The sequence below is a fragment of the Hydra viridissima genome, unplaced genomic scaffold (genome assembly GCF_058129835.1).
Source record: "Hydra viridissima isolate aposymbiotic clone 2 unplaced genomic scaffold, HvirCarnegie_v1 scaffold_4, whole genome shotgun sequence".
NCBI lineage: Eukaryota > Metazoa > Cnidaria > Hydrozoa > Anthoathecata > Hydridae > Hydra > Hydra viridissima.
In genome coordinates this window covers 876,464-890,434 of record NW_028324303.1, presented here as the reverse complement: position 1 = coordinate 890,434, position 13,971 = coordinate 876,464, and the positions used below count along the sequence as shown (strand labels likewise).

General features: G+C 32.1%; 2 protein-coding genes, 1 long non-coding RNA gene and 2 pseudogenes across 4 annotated transcripts; 3 read left to right on the top strand and 2 right to left on the bottom strand.

The window, feature by feature from the left end:
- Positions 1 to 357: 357 nt before the first annotated feature.
- LOC149889323 (zinc finger MYM-type protein 1-like) lies at positions 358 to 1,581 on the top strand. The gene has a single exon (XM_090084179.1). The coding sequence runs from the start codon at positions 358 to 360 to the stop codon at positions 1,579 to 1,581; it is 1,224 nt and encodes a 407-aa protein (XP_089940305.1).
- Positions 1,582 to 1,618: 37 nt separating this feature from the next.
- LOC149889322 (uncharacterized) lies at positions 1,619 to 2,764 on the top strand. The gene has a single exon (XM_090084177.1). The coding sequence runs from the start codon at positions 1,619 to 1,621 to the stop codon at positions 2,762 to 2,764; it is 1,146 nt and encodes a 381-aa protein (XP_089940303.1).
- Positions 2,765 to 5,450: 2,686 nt separating this feature from the next.
- Positions 5,451 to 7,562, bottom strand: LOC149889321 (uncharacterized). Of its 2 annotated transcripts, XR_016452174.1 has the most exons (5): positions 7,487 to 7,562; positions 7,089 to 7,189; positions 6,323 to 6,472; positions 6,103 to 6,221; positions 5,451 to 5,774 (listed from the first exon to the last, which is right to left on the bottom strand). It is a non-coding gene; the product is annotated as an uncharacterized LOC149889321 (long non-coding RNA). The 2 variants fall into 2 exon arrangements; XR_016452173.1 differs by lacking the exon at positions 5,451 to 5,774 and having other exon boundaries at positions 6,060 to 6,221.
- Positions 7,563 to 7,565: 3 nt separating this feature from the next.
- LOC149889319 (uncharacterized) lies at positions 7,566 to 12,925 on the bottom strand (annotated as a pseudogene).
- On the top strand, positions 8,439 to 10,934 carry LOC149889320 (uncharacterized; annotated as a pseudogene).
- Positions 12,926 to 13,971: the final 1,046 nt, after the last annotated feature.

Here is a 13,971-nt window from a genome sequence, read left to right as displayed (position 1 = left end):
TTCAAAAATTCAAGATAATGATGCAAAAGGGGAAAACTCGGGTTATGTTGTAGTCCAGGAACAAGCAGAGAAACTTACAGAACTAAATTCTAAATCAGATCATTTAAACCAGTTTCCTGACCGGATGAAAAGGATGACATGAATATTATTAACTTGGATACTTCTGAAGTAAGCAGTGAAACAACAAGTTGGACTTTGCTCATGGGGAATTTGGGTGTTTTAATAGATAATCTTAAAGATTGTAATGACATTTATAAAAAGTACTGTAAAAAAGAATTAGTAAATGAAAAATTCGCTGCGATTGAAATTGTAAATGCAACAAGTTCTGTGGTGGAAATGTCAAAAAATGTTTTGAAAATGGGAAATGCTTTTTTAAGAAAACTCGATATCAAAGCTCAAAGTATTATAATTGACAAATCAGATTCATCAGCATTGATAATCCATGACCCAGGATTGCGTCCACATACAATTACGGATAATCAAAAATCGTATTTAATCCAGTTAGGACCACACCAACCAAAACTTGCTAGTTTCCCAAGTGACGGTAAAAATAGATTTAATCCCCAGTGGTACAAAGAGTTTGAACATTTAGAATACAGTACCCAGAAGGATGCCACATTTTGTTTTGTCTGCCGGCTTTTCCCTAAGGTATTTGGAAAGAAGGGAAAAACTGAAGATGCTTGGATAAATGTTGGGGTAAGATCTTGGTCCAAGATGAAAAGCTATGGGAAAGAAAAACTTGGAAAGCTTCAGGCACACTTTACCTCTCAAGCACATAAAGTTGCATTAAGTGAATACTGTCACTTTCTTATGAAAAAAGGTCATATAGATCACCTTATTGATAAATCCAATAGACTTGCTCTTATAGAAGAGCAAAAAATAGAGGTACAGAATAGAAAAACTGTTGAAATTCTTATTGATACATGCAAGATTTTAGGAAGCCAAGGGCTAGCGTTTAGGGAATCGGACAGTGCTAATCAAGGTAACTTTGTTGCAGTAGTGAATCTTATCTCTTGCCACAATCCCACACTAAAAGCCTGGATTGAAGATAGAGCCCTTCGTTCATATAGAGTTACATACACAAGTCCATCGTCTCAAAATGAAATGATTAGTTTAATTGCAACTGAATTAAAGGGAAAGATCATAGAAGAAATTAATAGCTCCAATTTTTTTTCCGTGATGGCCGACACTACTCCCGATATGTCACTTAAGGACATAATGAGTATAGTTGTGAGAACAGCCAGTGAAAACGGTGAGATTTGGGAAAGGCTTTTGAAATCCGTTGAATGCACTGATAAGACTGGAAAAGGGATGGCTGAGCTAATTTTATCTTCTTTACATAAAGAAGGCATTGACACATCAAAGATGGCTTTTCAGTCGTATGATTACGCGAGTTCAATGTCTGGACAATTTAAAGGAGTACAAAAGTATATAACAGAAGAAGTTGGCCATAATGTACCCTACATACCTTGTCAAGACCACAGAACAAACACTGCTCTTGAACATGCATGCAATGCATGTTCAAGAGCAGTGTTTGAAAGTTGGTTATGTCATAAAATCAAGATAATAACAAGTGATTAAAAATCGATTGAAAAAAAAAAAAAAATCGATTGAATTCATGCATGTTAATACTTTAATACGAGAATTGTTTAATGTCCTCGAACAGTTGCATGTTTTCTTCACGTCAAGCACAAAAAGATTTAGTCATTTAAAAGAAAAACTGGAAGACATTGACAGTGCACTACAGCTTGTAAACCTGTCTAGAACAAGATGGACCGCACGAGCAAAATCTGTTAAGGCTTTAAATCAGTGTTTAGAGAAGGTTGTTGATCTTCTTCAGAGCACCTCAAATAATAAGATTTTTGATACTAACACAAGAACTAAGGCAATGGGACTTCTGAAAAAAGTAACAACTTTTGATTTCATTATTACTCTTTTCTTCATGAAGAATATCATTGAGAAGATAAAAATGTTAACAGAAATCTTAGAAAGTCCAAACTTCAATGTTATCGACAGTATAAATGTAATTGAAAGTACTGCCAAGAACATACAAAATATCAGTAACGATACAGATGCTATGAATAATTTGATTGAAAGTGCAGTAATATTTTCTAGGAAATTACACATTGATGCAGAAAATGATTACGAACGACACCATAGATTAATAGCAATGGAGATGAAAGCTTTTTACCGGAAAGAATTCAAAGAGGTCATAGACTCTTTAGCCATGGGTTTAACAGAAAACTCGGCAGCATTAAAGGAAATATTTGCCCCTATCACCAAAATTTTTAGTTTTCCTTTAAATAAGGATAATTTGAGTATTGAAAACTTAACAAAAGCAAACAAACTTTTTCCTCCTGGATACAAGGACCATATTCCTGACGTTCATGTGCTGAAAAGCCAGATGGAAATTTTGATAGATATCTGTTTAGAAGAAGGTCATGAAGATTTTAAGTCATCAAGAACACCAGCTAAGACGCTGCAAGACATTTTGTACCATGTGAAGTTAAAGGATATACTGAAACAAGCCCATAAACTATGCATTTTTGTAATCACAGCTGCTTATGGTGTAGCATCAAATGAGCGTTCATTCAGTCAACTCAAGATTGTAAAATCACATCTGAAAGCAACAATGAGTGACGAGAGATTGGATAGCCTCATGCTACTAAAGTGCGAAAAAGAACTTTGTAAAGGAGTTAACCCCGAACATCTTGTTAAACGATGGGTTCAATTGAAGAAACGTCATATTAAAATCAAACAGTAGACAAAAAATGATAGTGATGATAAAATATTGTGCGTATAAGTTTTGAAATAAAATAATATTTTCCATATTCCTTTGTACTAATTCATTTCCGTAAAATTTTAAACTGCTATATATGCTGCCAAAATGGTTTGTAAAGTTTATTGGATTTGTAAATTGTAACATTTTTTTGGACTGATACAGTTTCACTATGAATGGGTAAAACCTTTAGACGTTTTTTGAATTGAATATTTTGTATAAATGTAAAGGAAGCTATGTTTTGTTAAAAGAAGTCAATAAATACTGATAATTGGCAATTCATGAGAGTGAGTGCAATGTAGTATAACAATCAGTAGATTTTGTAAATAGGACAAAAATTGATTTTTTGAATTCTTAAATTATAAAAAAAAGTTGTGAAAACTATGTTAAGCAGTTGGGAAAAATAAGGTCTCTCCCCCCCCCCCCCCCTGGAATTTTCTCACGCAACGCCACTGGTTGGTAGGCATTTAGGATAACACAATATGAAATTTTCTTGATTAAGGATTTTGGTATCTAGTGTAAATAAAAATTTCAAAGATTATGTTGCTACCTATTTTGTCTCTTAAGATTCAATTTCAAAAATGGACTAAAACATCTGCTTAATTACTGGTGTTGATTTATGTATTCTTAAAAATCTAGAAGGTTATGTTAGAATGAACAGCTACTGATTACTTTTCAAAGCGAATTAAAGGAAATGTGCAGAAGAGGTATCTAGGTTTTTATACGATTTATTTATCAAAATTTTCAGGAATACTTTATAAACTGATGAGACTTATAATTAACAATTATTGGTGTAGTTATAGATGCAGATTTTAACGCATAAATTTTAACATTAGTGCCCCAGATATTATAGTTTTCTTTTTTTGCATCTTTAATGTATTTTAACACTGATTTTGGATTTCATATATGATATCGCATATTTACAAATTATGGTTTAGAATATGCAAGTGAGGCTAGAAATAGTCTTCCAAATCACAAAGAAACTCGTTTTTAATCTTTTTCAAAAGTTACTTTTTGCATAAAAATAAATGGTTTTTTGGATTATTAGTATCTGTTACCTGAGTTAGCGGTTCAATTCATGGCAAGTAGAAACTGCATTGTAACTTAAGGTACGATTTTCCATAAAGTGGTTGCTGCCTTAAAGTCATTTTTTCTCCTTAAAAATCGGCTTCACGTCACGATTTCACGATTTCATTACAATTTTTTTAATGCAATTTTGAGAGTTCTTGCATTAATAAAAAAGATCTAAAATCCATTTTCATTGTTAACATATTTATTTAGAAACTGTGATGTGCGAAGAAACTGTGATGTGCAAATGTGCGAAGTTAATAGCCCAGTGACTGAGATTAAGTTAAACGCGGCAAAAAACCACATTTAAAGCAAAAACAAATTTTCGCTTTTGAATCCAGTATTCACTTATTTCTGAAATACGGGAATTTTCATCATTTCGATCAAATTTTCTGTAATTCAGACACAATGAGAGTGTTGCTGCAATCAAATATTATTTTATAACGGTGTAAATTGGGCCAAGCCCAAGTAATTCACTTATTTCTGAACGACAGCTTTTGGATTAGTGAGGTGATGAGACAAATAATGTGGTGAATCGTCGGGTCAGATGAAATCGCGAGTTTGATAGAAAAGTTCTTTTTTTTTTCACTTTAAATAAATTTGAATTTGTTTTTAACTCGTAAGCTTCTATTTATGCTTCACTTATTTCTGAAATACGGGAATTTTCATCATTTCGATCAAATTTTCTGTAATTCAGACACAATGAGTGTTGCTGCAATCAAATATTACTTTATAACGGCGTAAATTGGGCCAAGCCACTCAACGACAGCTTTTGCATTGTTGAAGTGATTAGACAAATAATGTGATGAATCGTCGGGTCAGATGAAATTGAATGTTTAATAGAAATGTTTGTTATTTTTTCACTTTTAATAAATCGGAATTTGTTTTGTAACTCGTAGGCTTCTATTTATGGTTTAGTTTCCCTCATTTCAGCATAAAGAGATACAAAATTTAAATGAACTCTGTAAAACAAAACAAAAATATTTATTTTTGATTTCTTGTTTAAATTTTTCTACATTTTACAAATGATCAACCAAAAATGTATTTTTTCAAGTTCGATTTGTTTATTTTCTTGAAAGTTAATTTCTTGTTCTTGTTGTGAGTTTTAGCTATAGTAGATGAATATTCAACTTGTAAAAGTCAAGAGTCTCTTGAAACTTTGTGTCACAATGAAATAATTGACAAAATCCTTGAACTTTTTCAAATTAATTAAATTGCACAGTTATTAAGTTAGCGATAATATTTAAAAGGCAAAATTGAAGACTCAGCAAAAGAAAGAAGTGACTAACATTGGGGGAGACACAAAGAGAAGTGCTGAGGGTAGCGATACTTCAAAGAGACTTCAGTCTTGTTTGATCAAAGACTCAATTTAATCCTCTTCTCATAGTTTGAGGAGTTGGACCACGAGGATCTCTGATGATATGATAAAGCGAAACCGTTCCAACAAAATGAAGAAACAAAAAGAACCGGAAAAGTTTAAAAAAAAAGATTATTAATTAAAGGGATAACTGAATCTGTAAAGTAATCAAATAAAATGAAGTTAAACACAAATGATCTCTTAAGTGCATCAAAAAAGAAAAAAATAAAGTTTTGCTTTCTGCATGAAAATCCAATCCTCCGATTAAAAAATTTCATTTCTGTTACTGCACCTAAAATAAGAAACTAGGTTGGGTATTTTTCTTGTATTTTTTTGATAGGATCGCTGCAAGTACCCAGTATTTCAAAAATATTTTACATCCACTAATTTCTTGTTTGAAGATACTTTTTATGACGCACAGAAAATCTTGTCGCATGCCACAATTAGATTAAATTGTATAACTATGACATTAACTTTGACAGTTTTTTTTTCATTACAAGATATGTAATGTAAACTCTTCTATTTATAAGTATTTGATACAGTGATCATTGAGCTTTCATTGAAAAACATCTAAAGAAAAATAATTCTATGATAACCATGAATGTTAAGTACAAATTGTGACCCATGTTTTGAATTGATTTGACAAATAAAAAGAGAAAAATATGCCTTATTTTTGCAAACAGTTCAAAACAAGAAAATATTTTGCTGTAAGTCTCATGAAGTTACAGTGATTTTGTTACAATTTACTTTCAAGCTATTCAGCTGTTCAACTCTGACTAATTATTCATTTCTGATTATCAATTTTGCTTTTTGATTAGCCTCTCAATTCAGCACTGTTTCATCCTACTAGAAAGCTAGGTATTGTTCTATTGTATTAAGTTATTAATAAATTATTTACAAAACATAAGTTTGGTTCTAGCTTTGGAATCCTGGCCCAGCCACCTTGTCTATGTATGACCACCTGTCAATGATGGCAATCTTGTTTACACTCTTGATAATAGTCCATTTACAACCAACCTTGGGTAAGAGAACAGTAATCAATGAAGTGTTAATGAACACTTTCAAATTTTTTTAATGTTATGTAAATAACATATATAGTCTAAAGAAATTAAAAGTACCTGTTGGCATGGAGTTAATGTTTGTGCAGTGAAGGATATGATAAATTCTTAGAGCCAATTGGTCAAAAGATGCTCAACTTTTGGCAGTACACACTCCATTAAATATTGCACACGAGGTACTGTCTCCATTTTAAACTGTTGTGCATTAAACTAAAAAGTGTGTGAAAATAATTAATTATCATGCACTTTAAAAATCTTTATTACCAACCCTCAGTGATGACAAAGCAATGTATGTTCACCTATCAGCCATTAACCATTACCAACTAGCCCTGCTGTTGTAAATGATTTTATTTGTTTCATCTTGAATAATCTTGAAGAAGGAATTTTTGTAAAGTTTATTCCATAAGGAAGATATGCTACATAAATTTATTAAAGTGGTACTAAAAATTTTAATTCTTAGTTTCTGAGAAAGATTGATTTTTTGAAATAAGAAAGCACAAATTAATCAAGCAACTTTTGCTATTTTTTTAGTAACAGTAACAAATAAGACTTATACCACTTTTGTGCGGTCATATAATAATGCAATAACTCAAAGTAAGGATTTTAAATAAGTTATATAATAATGCAATAACTCAAAGAAAGGATTTTAAAAATGCAAGGCCTTATTATGAAAGACATAAAAAGGTCTTGCGAATAGATTCTCAAAGTGCATGGGAAATAAAGAATCTGTGCAACATGATTATTGATGGGAAATAGTATCACTTTATACCTATGGTAAGAGAAACTTCTCTCAAGGTGCATAATAATTTAAAATCTTTAAACTTACAACATGTTGTCTTCTTTTTGTAACTGAGCAGTTCTCCTCTGCATCAACTGCCAAGGCAACAGGAATGTTCATATCAAAGTCGCTGGTGTTCGATTCAAAGTCTAAAACCATAATTTTTTTGTGCTCACAATAAAAACAGTTGAAGTTGTTTATTTTAAAATAAACGATTTCAACAAACTCTAGAGTTGTACTAAAATAGGCTTAAAACAGAGATATTTATTCCTGCCTAAACAATACTTCAATAAGAATAGACCACCATTTTCAACATAAGCTCACGTATAAGTTTTAAACTAAAAAAGTTACACAGAGAAGTAAAATGGCGAAGAGATAAGTTTAAAACAATTAGTAAAAATTAAACTTTTAAATGATTTGCTAAAAGTGTTATAGAAAATTCTTACGTTTGGTTGTGGATATTAATGTGACATTAAGATGACATTAAGGTTTAATGAAAATGATGAAAGATAAATTGTAAACTTTACCTTCACACAACTATAATGCATAGTAGCATATATAAACACCACAGTTAAACTATCCTTTTGTAAACAATGGCTTTGTCTTAAAACAACATTTGTGCTTAATATGTTGAATATACACTGGAAAATATTTTTGGCAACAGCAATTGACTTAGCATGTGAAAAATTATTTGATAAAGTATTTGAATATTGTGGATCAAGAATAGTTATTTCTTCTGTTTTTACTTTCAGGTTTACTAAAATCCAATGAGAATTAGTTGGATTAAATGGAATAAAGACTTGATCTATATTTTCAGTGTCAATATCTTTCCATTAAAGCTTTACACTTTGCAAATGGCTTAATGCTAATCTTCTGTTGGCCCACAGTATTTCATAAAAGGAAACCTTTTTTCTAAACAATTCAGGAAGCCAGCCTTTCTGAAAATATTCATTAGTCTTTTGCAGTTTTTGCAATAAGTCTGAAGGAAGTATGTTTTGAGAGCCAACAGAGAAATAAAAGAAAGTTTTTGAAGACCATGTCTAAAAAAAGTTTTTAGTATTTTTATGAACCAGTTGATTGAAAAAATATTGATGAACCTAATTAGCATTATATCAATCAATGGTAATACTGCAGTTAAGCGGCGTAAAATCATTTAATCACGGTTTGTAGATTTGGGGTCCTAATATCAATTAAATACCCTATGAAAATCCTTTTAAGGGGTGAAAGTGCATGCCTATGGGAGCCCAAAATAAAGGGTTTTGAAATCCCTCATTAACATCCAAAGCATAATTTTGGTCAAGAAGTTTATAAGCTTTTGCATACGATAATGCGAAAATTCTTCAACTGATTCAAACAGACATAGATTTTAGTGATGAAAGAGTGCCTTTGGCTACTTGTTGTTTAATGCAAATCTCAAATTGGAAAAAGTTTTTGACTTCAAGTCAATTTCTATCAAACCTACAACCAGAGTTTTGTCAGTTTGTGAGTGCCTTTTATGCCAAATTGCCAAGATCAAAGGAAAGGAGAAGCATCCGTTTGACAAAGTCAAAAAATCAGAGGAAAAAATTCCAAAGCAAACTTATTAGAGTTCTGAAAAGCGCTGCACAAAGTGCTTGTCAATTGTTGGCCGAGGACTTCCTCACAACTGCACCATTAGAACTCGCCATGAAAACCTGAGAAGAATGGCCACAGATGATCCCGTAGGTGCAGAGCAAGTGGCTGCAGCAGTCTTAGCATCCAAAAGCGCATCTCCAAATGGCACTATTAGACTCAGTCAGCCTTGTGGAAAACTTTTTTCCATTGAGGAGAGGTAGTTACTTCTATTGTCTAGTTAATTATCATAGTATTATTATGCTAAATTAAAGGCACTCAAAATGTTGATTCACAAACATTTAATCTATGACCTGTAGTAATTAATTATGAGAAAAAGAAACCAGAATGCTTTTATATTAGTTAAAATGCTAATTGCAACTGCTTTTGTTGAAAATTCATCTCTTAATTAATTACCCTGCTTCAATTTTATTTCATCAACCTAATTTTACTTTAAATCATTCTCATTGCAAGAATTAATTTTTTTTTTCCTAATGGATATTATTTTATTGTTTTTAAAGGTCTGTCATTGGCTCAGCAGCTATTCAAAGAACCACTCACAACAGAAAATATGGTTCAAATTCAGCAAAGTACAGGACTTTCAAACAATGGCATGCGAAAACTAGGTTCAGCACTAAATCAAATCAGCCCAATTAGATTGGTGGAGCCAAGTTTTCCTTTGAAGTTTGCTCAAGCCGGCCAGAAACTTAATGATCAGTTCATGGTCAGCAACATTAGATTGGCAGAGAATGGTCAAGCTTGTCAAGTTGTGCTTTGCCAGAGCCTCAGCAATCTCAGTGATGTTTTCAGAGCATCACAAAAACTATCAGAATCTTCCATTTTAAAACTCAGGATTGATGGTGGTGGATCATTTCTGAAAGTGAGCTTCACTCACATTGTGTTGGAGGAAGATGAGACTCCTCCACACAGTCCAGTACAGAAGACAATCAAGCTGATGGCACCAGCATCAACCAAAAAAACAAGTGTTAAGCAGCAGATGCTGATAGCACTGTCACAAAACACTCCTGAGAGTTACCAGAATGTGAAGGCCGTTTTTGACCTCAAAGAAAAATGCCAAACAGGTTCTTTGGTTGTCTCTTGTGACCTAAAGCTGGCCAACATTCTTTGTGGCATTCAGTCTCACAGTAGCAAACACCACTGTTGTTGGTGTGATGCTACATCTCCAGATCTTGAAAATTGTGGACAACTTCGGACTTTTGGCCAGATCAGAAGATAGCATTCTAAATACATCCAGACAGGAGGAGATTCAAGAAAGTCGAAGGAATTCAAAAATGTCATTCATGTGCCTTTGATTGAATTTCAAGATGACAAGTTTGTCCTTGAGGCTATTCCACCAATGGAGCTCCACTTATTACTTGGAGTTGTGAACCACATCTTTAAAAATCTTTGCGACCTGTGGCCAAGGGCCAAGGAATGGCCTCCATCACTTCATATCCCTATCCAGCCTTACCATGGGGGGCATTTCAATGGGAACGATTGCATGAAGCTTCTAAGAGGTCTGGATACGCTTCAACAGCTTTCAGAAAATGAAGGTTTCAGTCCAGCTCTTGGCTTCATTCAAACACTCACACTATTCAAGACAGTGGTCACTTCGTGCTTTGGAAAAAGCCTGGACCCTGACTATGAATCCAAGATTGAACAGTTCAAACTTAGCTACACCAACCTTCCTATTTCTGTGACTCCCAAAGTGCATGCAGTGTTTTACCACGTGCCACAGTTCATCAAGATGAAACAAATTGGACTCGGCCTCTTCAGTGAGCAGGCAACAGAAGCTCTACATTCCAACTTCAAATCTCACTGGGAGAGATTTAAGAGAGATCCATTGCACCCAAATTATGCAAGTCACCTTTTAAAATGTGTCATTGACTACAACAGCAAGAGAATTTAATTTTTTTTAGAAAAGAAAATTTTCTTCAGAACATGCCTTTTCTCTGTAATCCATTAATGTAAATCCAAGGTTGTAACAGAACTTGAAAACAAACTCACTTAGAAAATAAATTAGTTAAAGAATATTGGTTTGAATTTTACAGGCTAATATGTTGTGTTTTGTAAAAAAAAATGCAAAAAAATTTTTTTTCAACAAACTTTTTGGGCTACTCATAGCCTAAATGTATGGGTTTTTCGTAGTAAAACATTCAAAGCTAAATAAGTCTGTTGGATTTTAATCCAGGATTTTCAAATCACTCATTTTGTGTTCCATATGACATGCACTATCACCCTTTAAAAGGGTTTCCATAGGGTATTTCATTGATATTAGGACACCAAATCTACAAACCGTGTAATATTTTTGCTTTTATCGCTCTCGCTCGCAGAGGCCAAAAGTATTTAAAATAATTTTAAAAACTTAAGCATATAAATTTCAAAGTGGTTATTTTTTTAAATACTTTTTTGTTTAATATTTTTATCTTTTGTTTTTATTGTTAATATTTAACTATTTTATCATTTATATTTTTAATATTTCTTAATACATTATTATGTAAAGAATTTAAATTTGTATATTTTATGATTGTACAATTTTAGATTGTTTTAGGCCATTTTCTTGTTACAATTATGGAATATAGGGTACCACAATAATTGTTCTTGCTAAATATGTTTTTAAAAAATATGTGGCTATGAAAATAGCTTTTTTATTTATCAACTACAGAGGATACTGACGAGACACACAAGATAGAAACGCCGAAAATATTGGAAACCCTTTAAATGTTTGACGCCAGCAACACACGTGGTTCAGGATTTCATCTTTAGCAACAATAGTTGTTGGAGCACTTGGTTTCCCATGACCAACACGTTACATAGCCATCTAAACAAAGACTTACCATGTTAACTAAGAATAACTATTTACTTAATGTAAACAATTTATTCAGTGCAGAATTAATTAAAATTAATGTTCGTATATATAGTTACAATACGTATAATATATAATAGAAATGAAAAAATAAAAAAATTTAGCAGTGACTATTACTTTTACTTATCTTTTCTATGAGGCTTTTCTTTTCTTTTCTTTTTAAACATTTCGAATTTTTCCATATTTCGAATGCGGTTTTCTTTCACATTTCGCAACGTCACTTACAGATTAATTTTTTTTTCATTTTCACCATCGCAGAGTTTAATCAAGCGAAAATTAAAAATTATTTTACGCCGCTTAACTGCAGTATTACCAAAAGAATAAAACAAACTTTAAATTCAAAGAATTCAAAAACACAAAAAGTGGCCTCAAAAAGTGGGTTGGTCCTCGACTGACACACTAGAAAAAATATGGTAACAAAAATGCACACTGCAGGAGCACTAACCTAATAAGAGTACTGGTAAAGTCACTAGCTTTGATGTCATCACACACTGTTGCAAGTTCTTCATTTTGTATTAAATTAATATTTTTCTGATACAATTTTAAATCTCCTCTTTTTGATGTTGTTCAGGATATTGGTATGGTTTTATTTTTTTCTTCCTTTCCTCTTTTCTTGTTTTTCTGAACTTATTAGGCTGAGATTGACTAACTAACTTCTTATTTGGTGCCAAATTCAAAACTTTAGTTTGTAAGGTTGCCTTTATAGGCACATCAATTGAGTTTATACCTTCAATTGCTTTAACTTGTCTAATCATGTCTTCCTATTGTATGTTTATTGATGGAAGTTGAAGACTTATTACCAAGGGAATAGTTACTGATATACATAACTCATCAACTTTTTTTTAAACCTCTCAGTCTCATTATTAAATATTTGTGGCTTTTTCATCATCTGATCCTTCTCTGATTCACCTGAAAATTCTTTTAGTTAATTTTTTTTAGTTCCCAGAAGGAATGATTGTAGCTTTTAAATATGTTTACAAGGGTTAACCTTGTCATTGCAACTTCACTTGTATAAATGCGCACACAAACCAACACAGGCTGGATTTATTCATAAGTATGAACATAAAGTTTTTTTTACAGGTATCTTGCAAAATGTCAACTTTATATGTTAATTTTTTTGATTGACTTTTTACAGTGTATTGACTTGATGAACATTTAAAAACGCAGTTTGAAACCAGCATTCCTTTTTTGTGTCGTTTTTTAAATTTTTGGGGGAAAATCACAGTTCCAAGTTAAATGTTGTCTCTTTTGTGTCTCCAATAATAATCTTTTCTAAAAGTAACTTGAACAGATCATCTTCCCTTTTATTCGGTCGTCTATTTATATAAACGGTTTTCAATTTGTTGTGAAATGATTCAGACATCATATTTGGGTCAGTATCCGCATGTGGAAAGTCGCGATAACAAGAAGCCCATTTTTCATGTCGAGTAGCATACACTCCTGAATTTTTTCTGATCTAACCCTAACTTTTTGACCCAGAGAAAACCTCTACGGTGGTGATAGTGGACACCTAGTCAACTTCAAATATATAAACTTTGAAATGGAATTAATGGGTCCGTGAGAGAAAGTTGCTTTCAAAATGTCTCACTTTATAATCACATCAGATTATTATAAGCATCATTATTTTATTACTTAATTTGTAATTAGGCAATATTAAAAGCAAGATTTTGATCTCTTATTCTTCTTTAATCAAATTAGGAGCTTGTATTTAATTTATCAAATTTATTACCTACTCTTGTGCTTGCTGCATCGTTATTATTTATTGGTCATAATATGAAACTTAAATTATCTTTGCTTTCATAAATTTTACAATTAATCCCTATGTAACAAATACTTTTTAAAAAGGTAAGCTAATATTTATGTACATAGCCTTTTCTAACTATAAACCCTTTCCTTTATTGTACCAGAGTGGTAGACTTGTGAAGCTAATATCACGTAAGCTGGTTGTAAACTAACAATTCAATCTGACTGCAATGTTGTTTATATTTCTTTTCTTACTTTTAAAATGATTCTTTACAGCAAGTTCATTTAAAATTCCTAATAAATCAAGAGATCATGAAAAAAATAGAAAACGTGTTTTTTTTCTGAGCATAAAAAAAGTCTCTAGAGAGCTTACAACAAACATTAAAGAAAAGGTAATTGCTGTTCTTCAAATATCTATCGTTTTTGATAATTCAAAGATTCCCTGTTGTTTTTGTGAGGCCTGTAGAACAGCCATACGAAGGTGTGAAAATGGAGAAAAGATTCAATTACCACAGCTCTTTGATTTTTCCACTACCAAACCAACAAAATGTACTCGTTCATCAAACTGTATTTGCCTCATCTGTAAAATTGCCCAAATGAAGGCAAACTCTGAGTATCCTTTATCAGCGAAAATCATCTCAAAACAGCCAGAGATCAATAAGTGGAGACTTACAAAAACTAAAAAAAACTTTACATAAAAATCTTACAAGAGCTATTTTTTCTAAGAGGGAC

What these genes read in the sequence shown, in the direction of transcription:
- LOC149889323 (XM_090084179.1), top strand. Translation starts at nt 358, where the DNA reads ATGGGAAATGCTTTTTTAAGAAAACTCGATATCAAAGCTCAAAGTATT.
- LOC149889322 (XM_090084177.1), top strand. Translation starts at nt 1,619, where the DNA reads ATGCATGTTAATACTTTAATACGAGAATTGTTTAATGTCCTCGAACAG.